The 17,362-nt window shown below is 45.0% G+C and overlaps 1 protein-coding gene across 1 annotated transcript in view; it reads right to left on the reverse strand.

Annotated features, from left to right (window-relative positions):
* The window catches only part of LOC127585071 (protein lyl-1-like), a 36,903-nt gene extending 20,454 nt beyond the window's left edge, over positions 1–16,449 (reverse strand). Inside the window, exons 1-2 of the mRNA XM_052042226.1 lie at positions 16,322–16,449; positions 5,772–6,330 (exon numbers count right to left, since the gene is read on the reverse strand). Of these exons, the coding sequence (XP_051898186.1) occupies positions 5,772–6,244 (473 nt within the window). The 5' untranslated portion in view covers positions 6,245–6,330; positions 16,322–16,449. The remainder of the gene's footprint in view (positions 1–5,771; positions 6,331–16,321) is intronic.
* Positions 16,450–17,362: the final 913 nt, after the last annotated feature.

Consider the following 17,362-nt stretch of genomic DNA (forward strand, 5'->3'; position numbering starts at 1 on the left):
GTAAACCTACCGGCATATCTTCGGGATGTGGGAGGAAACCGGAGCACCTGTGGGAATCCCACACAGTGAGAACGTCCGGACTCCACACAGACAGCACCAGCAGACAGGATTCAACCCAAATCCCAGGATCTTATTTGTTTTACAATATGATCACTCTGCAAATATGTTCCATCTGATCCCAAAAACAAATTCATACTTATAAGGGTAGCAGAGGTTACAGAACCGGGAGATGGGTGGAGCTGAGGCATAGATCAGTTAGTGAATGGTGGAACAGGTTCAGTGGGTTGAACAGCCCTCTCTTATCCCATCTGTTTTCTGATCTCCATGGCAGCACCAGGAGTGAGTGGCGCTGCCTCACAGCTCCAGTGAGCCAGGTTCAATCCTGGTCTCTGGTGCAGCATGCAACATGTGTGGAGTTTGCACATCTTCCTGTGACCACTTGGGCTCCCCCCCCCCCCCCCCACCTTGCCCAGTTGCTCTGGTTTTCCCCCATGTCCCAAAGACATGCCGGTGGGTTGAATGGCTGCTGTTAGTGTAGGTAAGTGACAAAAGCATCAAATATACGTTGATGGGTGTTTGTGAGAGAATAAGTTGCAGGGGAACAGGGAAGGAACGAGAGTGGGAATGGGACTGATGGTGTGCTCCACTTGCAGCTGGCATGGACCTGATGGGCCGAATGTCTTCCTCCTCTGTGGTAATAAGTAAGCCCCATGACTGGTGGTGAAACTGAAGTCAATAGGTTTTGTGGCCTGGTGCCAAGTCTTAAAAATCCAGCTGATACCACAGCTCCCTGCATTGTCAGTTGCTGCACTGTGTGATGGACTTCTAACGTCCTTTAACAAGCTGGTTATAAAACTCAGTCTCAACTTCCTTCTCGAGGGTGAGCAACAACTGCAGTGTCTTCAACAACAGAACTGCATCTCTGAGCTGGAATCCTCAGGAGAGGAGGAAAGGGACTTATTGCAAATTTGATCTCATCCCTTTGCCTCCAGATCAGCTTCCTGATTTGAGGACATTTCCAGGTCCCTGGCACATGAAAATCACAAAAACAGCAGATGTTGGAGATCTGAGGGAAAACGGGAAATGCTGAACACAGGCAGCATCTGTGGTGGGAGAAACCTCATCTCACGGCTGCTACATTCCTTTGTTTGTTTTCTCTCTCTCATTCTCTCTCTCATTCCCTCTCTCCATTTGCAGCAGCCAGATTAGCAGAGAGGAGGAGTTAGTTTTTTTTAATGTTGTGTGATTGGCTAAGTGTGTGGCAACTCAGCCAATAAAAGGAAAGCAAGGGTAAAATGGAGTGGCCATTGTGAGAGTGGGCCAGTCTAGGAGTGGGATTTCTGAGGCTTCGGCTCAATAAGCTTCGGCAAGGAGGCACAGGTGTGTAGCAGATAAGAACAGGTAAAGTTTTTTTTATAGTAGTTAAATAAAAAGACATCAAATTAAAACTAATTAAATAAAATAGGGATACAGGATCAGGTGATGTATCTGCATGATATGGGAGCTGGTGGACCCCTTTGTGGTCCCTGGTGACCACATCTGCAGCAAGTGTTGGTTGCTCGAGGAACTCAGGCTCAATGTTGATGAGCTGGAACCTGAGCTTCAAACACTGCGACACATCAGGGAGGGGGAAGAGTTACCTGGACACTGTCTCAGGAGGCAGTCACACCCATTAGATTAACTAGTTCAAATTCAGTCTGTGGTCAGGGACAGGAGGGTGTGACTGCAAGTGAGGCAGGTAAGGAGATCCAAGAGGTAGTGCTGGAGGAGCCTTGGCCCTTGAGCTTGTCCAACAGGTAAATTCTAGCTCCCTGTGCAGATGAGACTGGGGGCTGTAGGAAGGATAAGCAACTGAACTGTGGCTCAGGGAGCCAGTCAAGAGGGGGCAGAGGGGGAAAATGTAGTTGTGATTGGGGACAGTATAGTCAGGGGAATAGACACAATTCTCTGTCACAAGGATCAAGAGACCTGAAGGCTGTGTTGCCTGCCTGGTGCCTGGGTTTGGGACATCTCATCTGACCTGCAGAGGAATTTGGAATGGGAGGGGAAAGATCCAGTTGTCGTGGTCCATGTGGTACCAACGACGTAGGTAGAACAAGGAAAGAGGTTCTACCGAGGGAGTTTGAGCAGCTCAGGACTAAATTAAAAAGCAAGACCAAAAAGGTAATAATCTCTGGATTGCTATCTGAGCCACGTGCAAATTGGCAGAGGGTCAATAAGATCAGAGAAAGTAAATGTGCAGTTCAAAGATTGGTGTGGGAGAAGTGGGTTTGAATTTATAGGATATTTGCACCAGTATTGGGGAAGGAGAGAGCTGTTCTGATGGGACGGGCTCCACCTGAACCATGCTGGGACCAGGGTCCGGGCGAATTGCAAAACTAGGGCTGTAGATAGGGCTTTAAACTAAATAGTATGGGGGGTGGGTTCAACAGATTGGAAAAGTATGGATAAAGTAAAAGGGAAGGAGAGTGCAGGAGAGGTTACTGAAGTCTCCAGAATAAAGAATGAGACAGAAGTTCAGAAAGGTAAGGAGTTCGTATGTTCTCCCGTGTCTGCGTGGGTTTCCTCCGGGTGCTCCGGTTTCCTCCCACATTGCAAAGACGTAAGGGTAGGTTAATTGGGTTTAAAATGGGCTGCGTGCACTCGTTGGGCTGGAAGGGCCCGTTACCACGCTGTAAATAAAATTTTAAAAATTAAAAAAAAATTTAACTTCAGACAATGTGGAGACAAATTTGAGAAGGGTGGTGAATACAGGACTGAAGGTGTTATATTTGAATGCACACAGAATACAAAACAAGGTAGATGAGCTCATAGCGCAGTTAGAAATTGGCAGGTACGATGTTGTGGGCATCAGTCGTGGTTGAAAGATCACGGCTGGGAGCTAAACATCCAAGGATATACACATCCCATCGAAAAGACCGGCAGGTGGGCAGAGGGGGTGGGGTGGCTCTGTTGGTAAAAAATGAAATCAAATCCTTAACAAGAAGTGACATAGCATCAGAAGATGTAGAATCCTTGTGGGTAGAGTTAAGAAACTGCAAGGGTAAAAAGACCCTGATGGGAATTATATACAGGCCTCCAAATAGTAGCCAGGATGTGGGGTACAAATTACAACAGGAGGTAGAAAAGGCATGTAAAAAGGGCAATGTTACAGTGGTCATGGGGATTTCAATATGCAGGTAGATTGGGAAAATCAGGTTGGTTCTGTATTCCAAGAGAAGGAATTTGTAGAATGCCTATGAGATGGCTTTTTAGAGCAGCTTGTGGTCAAGCCCACTAGGGAAAAGGCAATTCTGGATTTGGTGTTGTGCAATGAACCAAAGTTGATTAGGGAGCTTATGGTAAAGTAACCCTTAGGAGGCAGTGATCATAATATGATAAAACTCACCCTGCAGTTTGATAGGGAGAAACTAAGATCAGATGTATCTCTATTACAGTTGAGAAAAGGTTACTGCGTAGGCATGAGAGAAGAGCTGGCCAAACTTGATTGGAAGGGGGCCCGAGCAGGGATGATGGCAGTCCAGTAATGGCAGGGTTTCTGGGAGTAATTCGGAAGACATCTCAAAGAAGAAGCAGCGTTCTAAAGGGAGGATGAGGCAACCGTGGCTGAAAAGGGAAGTCAAAGAACATAAAAACAAAAGAGAGGGCCTACAGTATTGCAAAAATTAGTGGGAAGCTGGAGGATTGGGAAGCTTTTAAAAACCAACAGAAGTCAACTAAAAAATCAAGAAGGGGAGGAAAGATGAAATATGAAGATAAGCGAGCCAATAATATAAGAGGATACCAAAATTCAGGGCCAGAAGTAAGTGGAGTCGCTGTTACTGAGGAGAAGGTGCTTGGGAAGCTGAAAGGTCTGAAGGTGGATAAGTCACCTGGACTGGATGGACTACACCCCAGGGTTCTGAAAGAGGTAGCTGAAGAGATTGTAGAGGCATTAGTGGTGATCTTTCAAGAATCACTAGAGTCAGGAATGGTTCCAGCGGACTGGGAAATCACAAATGTCACTCACTCTTTAAGAAGGGAGGGAGGCAAAAGACAGGAAATCAAAGGCTGGTTAAGCTGACTTCAGTGGTTGGGAAGATGTTAGTCCATTCTTATGGATGAGGTTTCGGGGCACTTGGAAGCTCATGATAAAATAGGCTGAAATCAGCAGGGTTTCCTTAAGGGGAGATCTTGCCTGACAAATCTGTTGGAATTCTTTGAGGAAGTAACAGGCAGGATAGACAAAGGAGATTCAGTGGATGTTGTTTACTTGAATTTTCAGAAGGTCTTTGGCAAGGTGCTGCACATGATAGGAGCCCATGGTATTAAAGGAAAGGTACTAGCATGGATAGAAGATTGGCTGACTGGCAGAGGCAGAGTGGGAATAAAGGGGGCCTTTTCTGGTTGGCTACCGGTGACTAGTGGTGTTCCGCAGCGGTCAGTGTTGGGTTCGCTACTTTTCACGTTATATATTAATGACCTGGATGACCAAATTGAGGACTTTGTGGGCAGTACAAAGATAGGGGCAAGTAGTGTTGAGGAAGCAGGGAGTCTGCAGAAGGACTTGGACAGGTTGGGAGAATGAGCAAAGTGGCAGGTGGAATACAGCGTAGGGAAGTGTACGGTCATGCACTTTGGTAGAAGGAATAAAGGCGTAGACTATTTTCTAAACGGGGAGAGAATTCAGAAATCGGAGGTGCAAAGGGACCTGGGAGTCCTAGTGCAGGATTCCCTAAAGGTTATCTTACAGGTTGAGTCGGTAGTAAGGAAGGCAAATGCAATGTTAGCATTCATTTCAAGAGGACTAGAATATAAAAGCAAGGATGTAATGCTGAGGCTTTATAAGGTATTGGTCAGACCACATTTGGAGTATTGTGAGCAGTTTTAGGCCCCATATCTAAGGAAGGATCTGCTGGCATTAAAAAGGATCCAGAGGAGGTTTACAAGAATGATCCAGGGAATGAAAGGGTTAATGTATGAGGAGCATTTGATTGTTCTGGGCCTGTACTCACTGGAGTTTAGAAGGATGAGGGGATATAGAATATTGAAAGGTCTGGATAGAGTGGACGTGGAGAGGGTGTTTCCAGTAGTGGGAGAGTCTAGGATCTGAGGGCACAGCCTCAGAATAGAAGGATGTCCCTTTAGAATAGAGATGAGGAGGAGTTTCTTTAGCCAGAGGGTGGTGAATCTGTGGAATTAATTGCCACAGACGGCTGTGGCGGCCAAGTCATTGGGTATGTTTAATGCGGAGGGCGGTGGTTGATAGTTTCTTGATTAGTTAGGGCATCAAAGGTTACGATGAGAAGGCAGGAGAATGGGCTTAAGAGGGGAAAAATAAATCAGCCATGATCGAATGGCGCAGCAGACTCAATGGGCCAAATGGCCTAATTCTGCTCCTATGTCTTATGGTCTCGCTGTCTCTCCCATCAATTAGATAGCTTCATCAACAACTTACCCCTATAGCACCCCTGGTCTCACCCTATTGGAGATATTCCCATTGCCCCTTCACCCCTCTGCATTTTTAAACTTCTCTTTATTTTCCAAGTTGTGATGAAGGGTCTCAGACCTGAACTGCAAACTCTTGTTTCCCTTTGCACAGATGCTGTCTGACCTGCTCAGTGTTTTAGACACTTTCTGTTTTAATCTCAGACCCCTGATACCCTGGAGTTATTACTTAAAGGTGTCTTCAGAGCAGAGGTGCTGTCTGGAGATGGCACCAGTTTAGAAAGCACAGCAGGGCTAAAAAGACCCTAGCGCGCACACAAATAGAACAAAAGCAAACAACAGACCTGCTGATTAAGGGGTGTGAGCGATACTGCGAGCCAATGAGTGGACTCTGCATTGGGAGTGTTGATACTGAGTGGTGTGAAAGATGCACCATCCTGCTGTCCGAGCCTGGAATGAGAGATGGAATGGGGTGCAAAGCTGTCAGCTCAGTGGTCTGTATGGTCCTGACCCCTCCGTTGATCTGGTGGCTGTCGTTCACTGGATGGAGCTTGCTGTGTCCCAGGCTGATCACTGGCACTTCCAAACGGAGGCTTTCTGAAGAGCTCAGAGGGGTTTCTATGGAAACCAGTTCAGATGCATCTTGCTTGCTTGACTGAGTGGCATCTCTGGGGGTAGATCCTAGCGCTGGGGTCGTGATATCTACTCCGTCTCCCTCGTTAGTGGGGGACTCACTAATTTGCCCTGGCTCAGTCTTCACAGGGCTGTGAGCATCTCCAGTGCCGGGGGGAGAAGGATTCTCGACTTTCTCCATCATTTTCCGCTGTTAGCCTGGATACCTTTCATCGATCTGAAGTGTACAACACGGGCAGTCTAATGCTCTGAAAATCCACTGTGGCTTATCTGCAGTAAAGAGAGACAGGTAAACAATATTGTGGGGGGGAAAGACAGCTCAAGGTAAAATTTTTAACTATTTGAAAACTGTATTCATTTCATCGGTAGAGATGAGGCATACAGCATGACAGATTAATGGAACAGGAGATGGCTATTCAGCCCCTCTAACCTGTTCTATTAAATCAGGGTTCACCTACTTCTCAACTCCATTTCCATCCTGAACTCCATCCTTTGATTAACCCAACAAAGTGCTGGCCACTTTGACACTTCCAATTGGTTTCCAAGCCTCAAATAATTTTGAGGGGGTGAGAATTTCTGGTTTCTTTCATTACTTATGTGAAAGTATCCTCACTGGTTGTATCACGGTCTGGTAAGGTGATACAAATGTGCAGGAATGCAAGAAGCTGCAGAGAGTGGTGGACTCTGCCCAATATATCACAGGCACATTCCTCCCCACCATCAGGAGTACCTACAGGAGATGCTGCCTCAAGAAAGCAACATCCATCAAAGATCCCCACCATCCGGGCCGTGCCATCTCCTCACAGCTACCATTGGTCAGGAGGCACAGAAGCCTGAAGTTCCACACCACCAGGTTCAGGAACAGCTACTTCCCTTCAACCACTCGGATCTTGAATCAACCTGCAAAACCTTAATCACTACAGTTTAGCAGCACTGTGACCACTTTGATCACTTTGCACTAAAATGGACTTTTTTGTTCTAATTGTGTTATTTCTTGTAAAAACTATGTATACTTTATGTTTAATTCATGTTTTTCTTGTAAATGCTGCTTATCTGATGCTCTGTGCCTGTGATGCTGCTGCAAGTAAGTTTTTCATTTCACCTGTGCACACATGGACTTGTGCATCTGACGATAAACTCAACTTTAGATTTTAATGCTGGTGTGCACATTATTGCCTGCACTGCACTTTCTCTGGGGCTGTAACCCTATATTCTGCATTCTGTTATTGCTTTTACCTTGTACTACCTCAATGTACTTGTTTTGAAATGATCTGTATGGATGGCATCCAAGATTAACTTTTCCACTGTATCTGAGTACATGTGACACTAAAAGGAATGCCAATTCCATAAAAAGCTTCCTGACTTCATTCCAGGTAAATAATTAAGATTTATCTTTGCAACTTGCATTTATTCAGTATCTATTGTGCCTGCAGAACATCCCAAAGCCCTTTACAATAACTTTAAACTACTTTACAACCTTTCAGACTACACACTGATGTCAACAATTTCAGATAATTAGAATTTCCAGCAGTTTATTTCAAAGTTCCCACAATTTTCTCTGGCAGTTTGAATGTTCCTGCTTCCTGTACTTACACCTCTGTCAGGTGCCCAAACCTGTGCTACTTGCCTGCCTCATTATTATCTTGACCCGCCCTCTCACCCATTCCAACACCATCACCCCTTACACCACACAGACTCTACCAATGTACCCTGCACCTTGGCTTTCACCCTCCCTATCTCCTCAGTGATTGACAGTAATACTGAAGCAACAAAATGGAGGTGGATGGGTGTGGTGTTGGAGTGGAGATGGTTCAGAAGGAAGTTCAAGGTCATTAAGAAAATAGAGATTAAAAAAATAATTTTAAAAACATTACAAGGAGGAGATGGACAATGACCCGGGTTCAATTCCGGCCACTGTCTGTAAGGAGTTTGTATGTTCTCCTTGTGTCTGCGTGGGTTTCCTCCAGGTGCTCCGGTTTCCTCCCACGTTCTAATGACGCATGGGTTAGGAAGTTGTGGTCATCTATGTTGGTGCCGGAAGTGTGGTGACACTTATGGGCTGCCCCAGAACACTCTACGCAAAAGACGCATTTCACTGTGTTTTGATGTACATGTGACTAATAAAGATAGCTTAAATTATTTCTCTGCATCTTAAAACACGTTAACATTTTTCAATTCTGACGGAAGGTCATCAACCTGAAATCTTAACTGTTTCCCTCCTCATAAAGGCCGACTGACTTGTTGAGCATTTCCTCACCTTCTACTGCTTTTATTTCGGACAGTTTTGAACTACAGGTTGATGTTCTCTCGTCCAGCTTACCCAGTACCAGACCACAAAATGCTAGACCACAGGACTTTCCCTGAGATCCACCCCCCACCCCCCCACGTAAACATATGCCTGGTCCCCAGCCTTGCCAGTTCACTCAGTACATCCCTTAAGGGGCCTCCAGCTGTGAATTGACGGCTCTAAGAATCAGTTAAAGAGATTACCTTGTCACCTTCCAAAGCGCCACAAGAAAAGCGAGCGGTTGGTGGGGATGGAAGGACAGACCAAGGACTAGTGAAAGGAGCAGTGTGTTTATAGAATGTTGAAAGGGGAAGGGAGTGGAAGATGTGTCTAGTGGTTGACAGAAAGGTTGGCCCTCCTGCACTGCTATGGTGATGTACCATCTGAGCATACCACAGCTTTCTGGACTCAATATCAAATCCTATAACCATGAGTAACTTGCTTTCTTTGGTTGTAGTTGAATTGGCCATTTCTGTTGTAGGTCATCTAGTTGTGATATTGGTTTTCTTTCCTCACTTGCATTTCCTACAACTCTGCGTTTCATAGCTTTTACTTTCCTTCATCTGTGTTCTTGCTGTCTAACTGCCCTCCTCAACCTATGAACTGGGTGATTCCAACCACAACTTATCTCCATGGCAATCCTGTGCTCACCCTTTCAGACGCATTCCCTTTGTCCTATCCATTGCCCCCCAACCCCCACCCTCCCTGGAACTTTAACTTGTTTTCTCATTCCCAGTTCTAAAGACCTCGAATGTTATCTTTCTTTCTCTCTCCACAGTTGCTGCCTGGCCGGCTGAGTCCTTCTGAACATGGTTGAGCCTTGGACACCACCCTGAGAAATTCCTAGGGATCGGATGTTTAACCTCCAACAACACAGCCACCTTCTTCCATGCAAGGTATGGTTCCAACCGCTGCAGTTTACTCCTTGCTGCCTGTTGACTTCAATTTAATCAGAGCCCCTTTCTGTCTCACTCAGTTGAATGCTCATTGACCTCGAGGGCAGTTACTCTCACATCACCTCTCACATTCAACCCCTTGGTCCATGTTTGGACCAAGGTGGTGATGAGGTCTGGAGTTGTGTAGCCCTGCTGAAACCCAAACTGGGCATCAGTGAGCATGTTATTAGTGAATAAGTGTTCCTTGATAACACTGTCAGCAACATGACTGATTAGGCGGGAGTTATCCAGACTGCAATTCCCCACTCCCTGAGCCTGACCTTGGACTCAAAATCAGGAAGGGATTTGATAAAATAAGAGGACACCATGTCCATGGCGGCAGAGTTGATGACCAGGTCCAAAGGCACGATGTGGCAAATGGCCCCTTCCTGTGACTGTGACAAGAGTGGAAAAAAAAATGTCTACAGAGGGATGCTGTGTTCCAGAAGGTGTGGAATCATACCTAGCCCCAATGGCCTCTTGTTATTTTCTGCAAATATTCGCAAGGTTCTTCCTTAAAAATGTTAGCTGCATGCAAGAAGGTGACGTGCGTGCTGGTGCTATTAATTGTCTTTCAAATGATAGTGTGGTTGACACCTTTGTGGCTTTTCACCACAACACTGCAAAACCACCATTGCAGAGTAAAGACTTCTCTCTGATACTGGGACTAATATCTTAACCCTGATGCTATTCAAAGTACATTGAGGTACACATCAGACAGTAATACTGCACTTTAGGAAGTCTTGGCCACATGAAGGAGGATTGGTTAGCTTACCTATGTCCTGGAAACACAGTGAGTAAGTTGTGATTTTAGATAGCAGCAGGTGACTAGAAAGTATGGGATTTGATTCTTCACCTCAACTGGGTTCCCCATTCAAAAGAAAACCAGAAACTGCTGGAAACACTCAACAGGTCAGGCAGCATCTGTGGAGTTGACATTTCAGCTTGCTGAACTCTTGTCAGGTAATCGGGGCACTGAACTGAAATGTTAACTCTGTATCTCTCTCCCTGGATGCTGCTTGACCTGCTGACCAGTTTCTGTTCTGGATGCAGATGTGCAGCATCTGCAGTTTTTGTTTCTCCATGGTTCCCGATCCTCCTGCTTAGCCCAGGAATTAAACACCAGTGTCCAACATCTGGGAGAAGGATCACTAAGAGCATTCAAAATAAAAGAAGAGGAAACTGCTGGAGTTTTGACTGGCCAGGATCTTTGGTGATCATCTGGTGAAGGCCCAAGTATAAGGTTTAACCAGGCACCCCATGGTTAAGAGAAAATATCAAGTCACCAATTTCAGAGACATAAAGGACTGCAGATGCTGGAATCTGGAGTAAAAATAACAAACTGCTGTAGGAACTCAGCAGGTCTAGCAGCATTTGTGGAGGGAAAGAATTGGTTGGTGTTTTGGGCACAGCCCGAAACCTCAACCATTCCTCTGCCTCCACAGATGCTGCTCGACCTGCTGAGTTCCTCCAGCAGTTTGTTGTTTTGCTGTATGAATTATGCAGCAAATTGGACAATTATATTGGACAATTGTCCTTTATTGGAAAATTATAGGTAAGAGGTGCCCCCAAATAAGGTTAACTTTTATCCTAACCACATTATGTTGCAACTAACTGATTGTCCAAGTTGTGTCTCAGGGTTGTGGTCAAACGTAATTTTTTATTCTCAGGATGTAAGTATCGCAGAGAAGACAAATGTTTCTTCAAAAGTCAAAGTCAGTGCTGAGGCAGTTGGAGCGCTCCAGATGCTTTGCATTGGAGGTGACTCTTGAGCAGAACATTCTGGTGGCTTCCACTGTATTTTTACATTCATTCAAGGGATGAGGGCTTCACAGGCTGAGCCAGCATGTAATTGCCCATCCCTCATTGTCCTTGAGAAGGTGGTGGTGAGCTGCCTTCTTGAACCACTCACAGTCCTTGAAGTGCAATGTTGTTAGGGAGGGAGTTCCAGGATTTGACCCAGTGATGGTGAAGGAATGACGATATATTTCCCAGTCAGGGCAGTGTGTGGCTTGGACGGCAACTCCCAGGGGGTGGTGTTCCCCGTGCTTTTGCTGCCCTGGTCCTTCTAGCTGGTAGAGGTGGTGGGTTTGGAAGGTGCTGTCTAGGGAATCTTGGTGAGTTGCTGCAGTGCATCCAGTAGATGGTACACACTGCTGCTACTGTGTGTCGGTGGTGGAGTGAGTGGGTCGGTGTGGATGGGGTGCCTATCAAGTGGGCTGCTGTGTCCTGAATAGTGTCGAGCTTCCTGAGTGTTGTTGAAGCTGCACTCACCCAGGCCAGTGGAGAGTGTTCCCTCACACTCCTGATTTTAGTTGTGTAGATGGGGAACAGGCTGTGAGGAGTTAGGGAGCGAGTTACTCACCACAGGATTCCCAGCCTCTGACCTGCTCTTGTAGCCACACTGTGTATCTGGCTACTCCAGTTCAGTTTCTGGTCAATGGGAACCCCAGCGTGTTGATAGTGGAGGATTCAGTGATGGTAATGCCATAGAATGTCAGGGGGTGATAGCTGGATTTTGCCTTGTTGAATATCATCACTGCCTGGCATGAATGTTACTTGCCATCCATCAGCCCAGGCCTGGATATTGTCTCCCTGTCACCCCCTCTCCATGTCAAGACAACAGCCCCTGGCGTTACCAGAAACACTCCCATCCAAGACTACTTAACCTGTGAGATGAGAAACAGACAGGTGCCTCCAGAATGAAACCAACAGACAGTATTTACAGACCAAAGTTGCCCTTGGGAAGGCAGTGAGTAGCCCCCTTCTTCGAACATTGCAGCTTGATTGCTGACAATGTGCACACTGGGGGATTAATTAGCAAGTGCAAGCATTTTACCCAGTGTCCATGGATAAACACTAGTAAGTGCCCAGATCGATTAACTAGCTGCTGTAAATCACCCCTTAGTGCAGATAAATGACATAAAGTACCAAAGGCTGTTGATGGACATGTGTGAGAAAAAATAAGTTACAGGAGTACTGGAAAATAAGGAGAGGGGGAATGGGATTGGTCTGGGAATGGGTTTGTTCTCCTGGGACCCAGCATGGGATCGACAGGCTGATTAACCTCCTTCTGTGGCCTAAGAAGCAGGTAAAATGTTGATTGGTACAAGTCCCAGTAATAACAATCAACGTGAGCATTCATTGTATCCTTAAAAAGTGTCAAGGTCCTGAGATCTTTAGCTTTATTCTTTATATTCAAGAGCATCAGCCAGTGAGAGGGGAGGAACTGTCACCAACAAGGAAAATTCCGAGGGGGAGGAAATCAGTTTTTGTTTTGCACATCACTGTACCTCACAGAAAACAAAAGGCTTAGGCACATTTAGACCAGCTGCCAAACAACAGTTACCGACTCAACTTACAGACCCAGGGATGGCAGCAGTGCCCATGGCCCCTCGCAGTTGCACTCTTTGATATTACATTGTTCTTGGTGTTGGTTTGTTATTGTCACATGTACCAAGGTAAAGTGAGGAGCTTTTGATTTGCGTGCCATCCAGACAGATCATGCCATACATAATTACATCGAGGTCGTAAAAAGATAACAGAATGCAGAATATAGTATTGAATGGGTTGTAGACTCAGCCAGCTCCGTCACGGGCACAACCCTCCCCACCATCGAGGACATCTTCGAGAGGCTGTGCCTCAAGAAGGCGGCATCGCTCACTAAGGACCCTCACCATCCGGGACGTGCCCTCTTCTCATTACTACCATCGGGGAGGAGGTACAGGAGCCTGAAGACCCACACTCAACGATTCAGGAACAGCTTATTCCCCTCCGCCATCAGATTTCTGAAGGGCCCATGAACTACCTTGTTATTCTTTCTTTTGTAGCATTTATTTATTTTGTAATTTATAGTAATTTTATGTCTTTGTACAGCTGCCACAAACAAATTTCACGTTGTTTGTCAGTGATAATAAATCTAAATCTGAACCTGGAACATGCAAGGAAAAAGAAGGACGGCATTTTCATGATGACTTTCACCTAAAATCACTTCAACACCTACTGAGAGTGTGTGTGAAGGTGGAGGGGAACCCAGTCGCCACACACCCTCAGAGTGACCATCTTAAAAAGTTGTTATTAACAGGTGCATGTTGTGCCTCTCTTAGAGCAGGCAAATTTGAATCCTTGCATGGGTCCCTGGAGCCAAGATATCTTTGTCGTAGTGCAGGAAATGTGTCACTGATTTGTACACAGCAAGCTCCCGTAAATAGCACTGTGGTAGTGAGCATCATAATGCCATAGATATAGTAGACAGCTGGTCTCTTTTTCCCAGGGTTGAAATGTCTAATACTAGAGAGCATGTATTTAAGGTGAGAGGGGGAACGTTTCTTTTGCACAGAGTGGTAGGTGCCTGGAATGCACTGCCAGGGTGTTAGTGGAGGTAAATACGATAGAGGCAGTTAGGAGGCTCTTAGAAAGACACATGAATGTACAGGGAACGGAGGGATAGACATTGTGTAGGCAGAGAGGATTGATTTAGTTAGGCATTTAATTATTAGTTTAATTAGTTTGGCACGACATGCTGGGCCGAAGGGCCTGTTCCTGTGTTCTATAATAAGAAGTACTGGCCAAGACTGAAAGAAAACTGCAGGATCTTTCACTGTTACCGAATAGGGCAGACAGGGCTTCATTCAAAACATGGCTCCTCTGGCAGTGCTGCACTCCCACAGTACCGCACACCTGGAACTGTGTGCTCAACTATCTGCCATGACACTTGAATGAGAACTCTTTTGCCTCAGAGGTTAGACTGGCTTGACCATTAAACACAATGTTAGTGAATCGATGCCTGGTAAGTAATGCTCAGCTCTGCAAATTGTGATCATTATTTCATGAAACACACCTGTTTTTTAAACCATAAATACGTGTTAAAATTAAAACACAAAATGCAGGAAACACTCAGCAGGTCAGGTCGCATGGTGGAAAGAAAAATAAAGTTAACATTTCATATCAAAGTCCCTTTATGAGAACTTCTAAGCACGTCCTCAGAATGAAGGATCTCAGACCTGGAACATCATCAGTTTCTCGTTTCACAGATGACCTGCTTCTGTTTTTATTTCAGATTTCCAGCATCTACAGTCCCTTTTTTTAAAGCCTTCAATAAATTGTGAAGTAGTTTTCCTTCTGAGTAGTTTCTGTGACTATTTTGTGAATGTGGCAGCCCCGGTCTGTATCCGCGCGGCCCAACATGTGTCCGCTTTGCAGATGTGCTTGATGCTCCTGAACCTCCGGATCATATTTTCTGCTAAATTAATAAAGGGGACATCCCAGCGAGGTCCCCGCACCCCCTCCAAACACCGGGGGGAAGCCAGCAGACAATCCTGAAACTGACGGCTGCTAAAATCGTGACTCCGATGTGACCCGCGGATAAGACTTCATGGAGAGATGGAGACACCGGAGACTGCAGACGCTGGAATCTGGAGCAACACACAATCTGCCCGAGGAACTCAGCGGATCGAGCAGCATCTGTGGCGGGAAAGGAATTGTCGACATTTCGACCCGAAAAAAAACGTTTCGGGTTGAAACGTTGACGATTCCTTTCCCGCACAGATGCTGCTCGATCCGCTGAGTTCCTCGGCAGACTATTCTATTTGCCAACTACTCTGCCAAGATTATGGCGACGTCCGAGTGAGTTCCTGAGTGTTTGAGACTAAATTAAAATTATAAATTTTAAAACCAGCGACATTACATCTTTAATGAAACAATATTCCGCCTGAATACGACAATTATTCCATTTAGTTTGCGCTTCCGTTATCATCAGCTCTACAAGTTGCTATGCAAATTCTGGTTCATCATTTGTTGGGTAAAATTCAGTTGTAAAATATTCCCTCGGCACGTCCAACCTCCGCGACCCCCTGTTCCTCACGTCTGATGCCTGACAAACAGGTGCAGTAACCGGTACCTCTACACCCGGGGCAGAAGCCGCAAGATTTGTATTTCATTTGGAAACCAAACTATCTTAAGTCATTTTCCAAGTAAATCTCTCATTCCGTTCAAACATCTTCCAATTCCTCTTTTGCAACAGGCATTCGATGCACCACGTCACTTTATATTATTGATATTATTACCACTACTATTTAAAAATACCAATTAAAGTTAAGGCGGCTCTCCAGACTTTGGAAACTTTAAAATAATATTTATGGGGGAGTTCCATCGTTTGACCGCTTTTTTCTAAAATAAAACTTGTTCTCAGAGCAAACATGATCAATCCGAAAGCAAAATTGTTATGCTGCCTCCTAACAATGATTTCTGTAATTCCGTTCTTAAATGCTATTGTAAAGTACTGTAGAATCGTTCAGCTGGCGGATTTTCTAAATTACTACCGCCGACTCTGCAGACAAACCTGAGAAATTGATCCAATTTGGTTTAGACACAACCTAATAGGATTTCATCTCAAACAATACAGCCTCCGAGCCGCATAAACCGGCAGAGATTCTGATTTCTGATTTAAGCAGCGTTTGTACATTTTATCTTCCTTAATATAACAGGCCATTATGTTCTGTTCTGGCCGACATAAATCACCCAGTAAAACAATCGCTTTGATTTCTTTCAAAAAAAATGAACGGATTGTAAATAAAATAAATCCCTTAAATATGTGTTGTCTGTGTAGCCGTCCGAAGCGGCTAATCGCGTCTGTCCACAACACAGAGTGCGCCTAGATTATATTCGAATATCGTCCCAAAACTCCCAACAGTAATTTGCAAAAATATGCGTAAACAAATTATCCAACAAACATACGTTACTCGAACTTGTTTTACTGTTAGATCCTGGAACATGTTAGTCAGGAAAGGTGCGAGGTGTGGGTAATACGTTCAGCCAATTTTGCTCGCCTGGAACAGAATTTTGCTGTGGAATATATACACCTTTAGGTCTATCTTCTTTTATTTTAAAGTCATATTTATTTTAACCCGGGTTGGTGGGTTCCTAGTCCAGCGCGGTCGCAGCAAACCCCTGATTTAGCCAAAGGACGCTCTATGAAAGTGTGCTTGAATTCCTATCATCCGCCCTATCAGCCGGGTATAAAAGGTAACTCTGCGCTTACCCGCTGTGTGCTGGGAAGATCTGAACGGAGCCATTTTCTTCAGCCTCCATTTGTGGCCGTTGTGCTTTTAAAGTTTTTTTTCCCGAGTGCCTGGTCGGTACAGATTTCCTTTTTAAGTCGGGAAGGATGCAGTGTCGCAAGGTGCAGCCCCGGATAAGCGCTCAAAGCAGCCTGCGAAACCCTGATAAGGAAGCCACAACTTAGTCCCAGCCAACCCTGCCTATTTGGCCTTCTATTGAACATTAGAGGAAACGATTACATAGGAATAGCTTTGCCGCCCAAAGCTTTTCTCTGTCTCTCTCTCCCTCTGAAAGCCCATTTGGACCATGAGATCGTCGCTTTCTCTGGCCCAAGTTTCCATGTCCCAATATTTATAGATTTTTATTGTTTTGCTAAAGGAATCTTAATCAACATGGAAAGTGAGAAAGTGAAAGGCCATTTCTGTAACGTGAATTCCTCCACGTTTTAGATTAACCTCCAAATGTCATCTTCAGCAAATGCAATATTTTTATGTCGGTGGAACACGATAGTCACAGAAGAAATAGATAGAGATAACTTCAAGTTGTATCTTTTACTGAAACACAAACATCATTTTCTGTTTTTATTTCAGGATACCAGCACCTGCAGTTTTTTACTTAATCATTTATTGAAGCATTGGGGTTTTTGACTGAGCTCAATTTGCCAACACAGGCTGTATCAAAATTGTTGTATTAACTATCACTGCATTGTTCCTCTGTTGCTTACAGTAAGTGGGACAATTATAGGTGAGAGGTGCCCCCACTGAAGTAACACAGCCTGAAGGAGTTTAGAATTAATTTTGAGAGAGTTATTTACACAAGTATTTGCCTCATGCATTTTTAACAATCAACAGTAATGTCTCAGAGAGAGACAGAGATTCAGCCTTTGCTATTTGCAAATTGAGCTCCAAATATACATTAAGTAAATATTTGTTTTAGGGCAGAGTTAATTGAGGTGCCTAAAGTTTGAGGGGCCTAGGTGGAGTAAATAGGCAGGGTTTGTGGACCCTAGAGATTGGAGTTC

This window comes from Pristis pectinata, chromosome 31 (genome assembly GCF_009764475.1).
Source record: "Pristis pectinata isolate sPriPec2 chromosome 31, sPriPec2.1.pri, whole genome shotgun sequence".
Taxonomy (NCBI): domain Eukaryota; kingdom Metazoa; phylum Chordata; class Chondrichthyes; order Rhinopristiformes; family Pristidae; genus Pristis; species Pristis pectinata.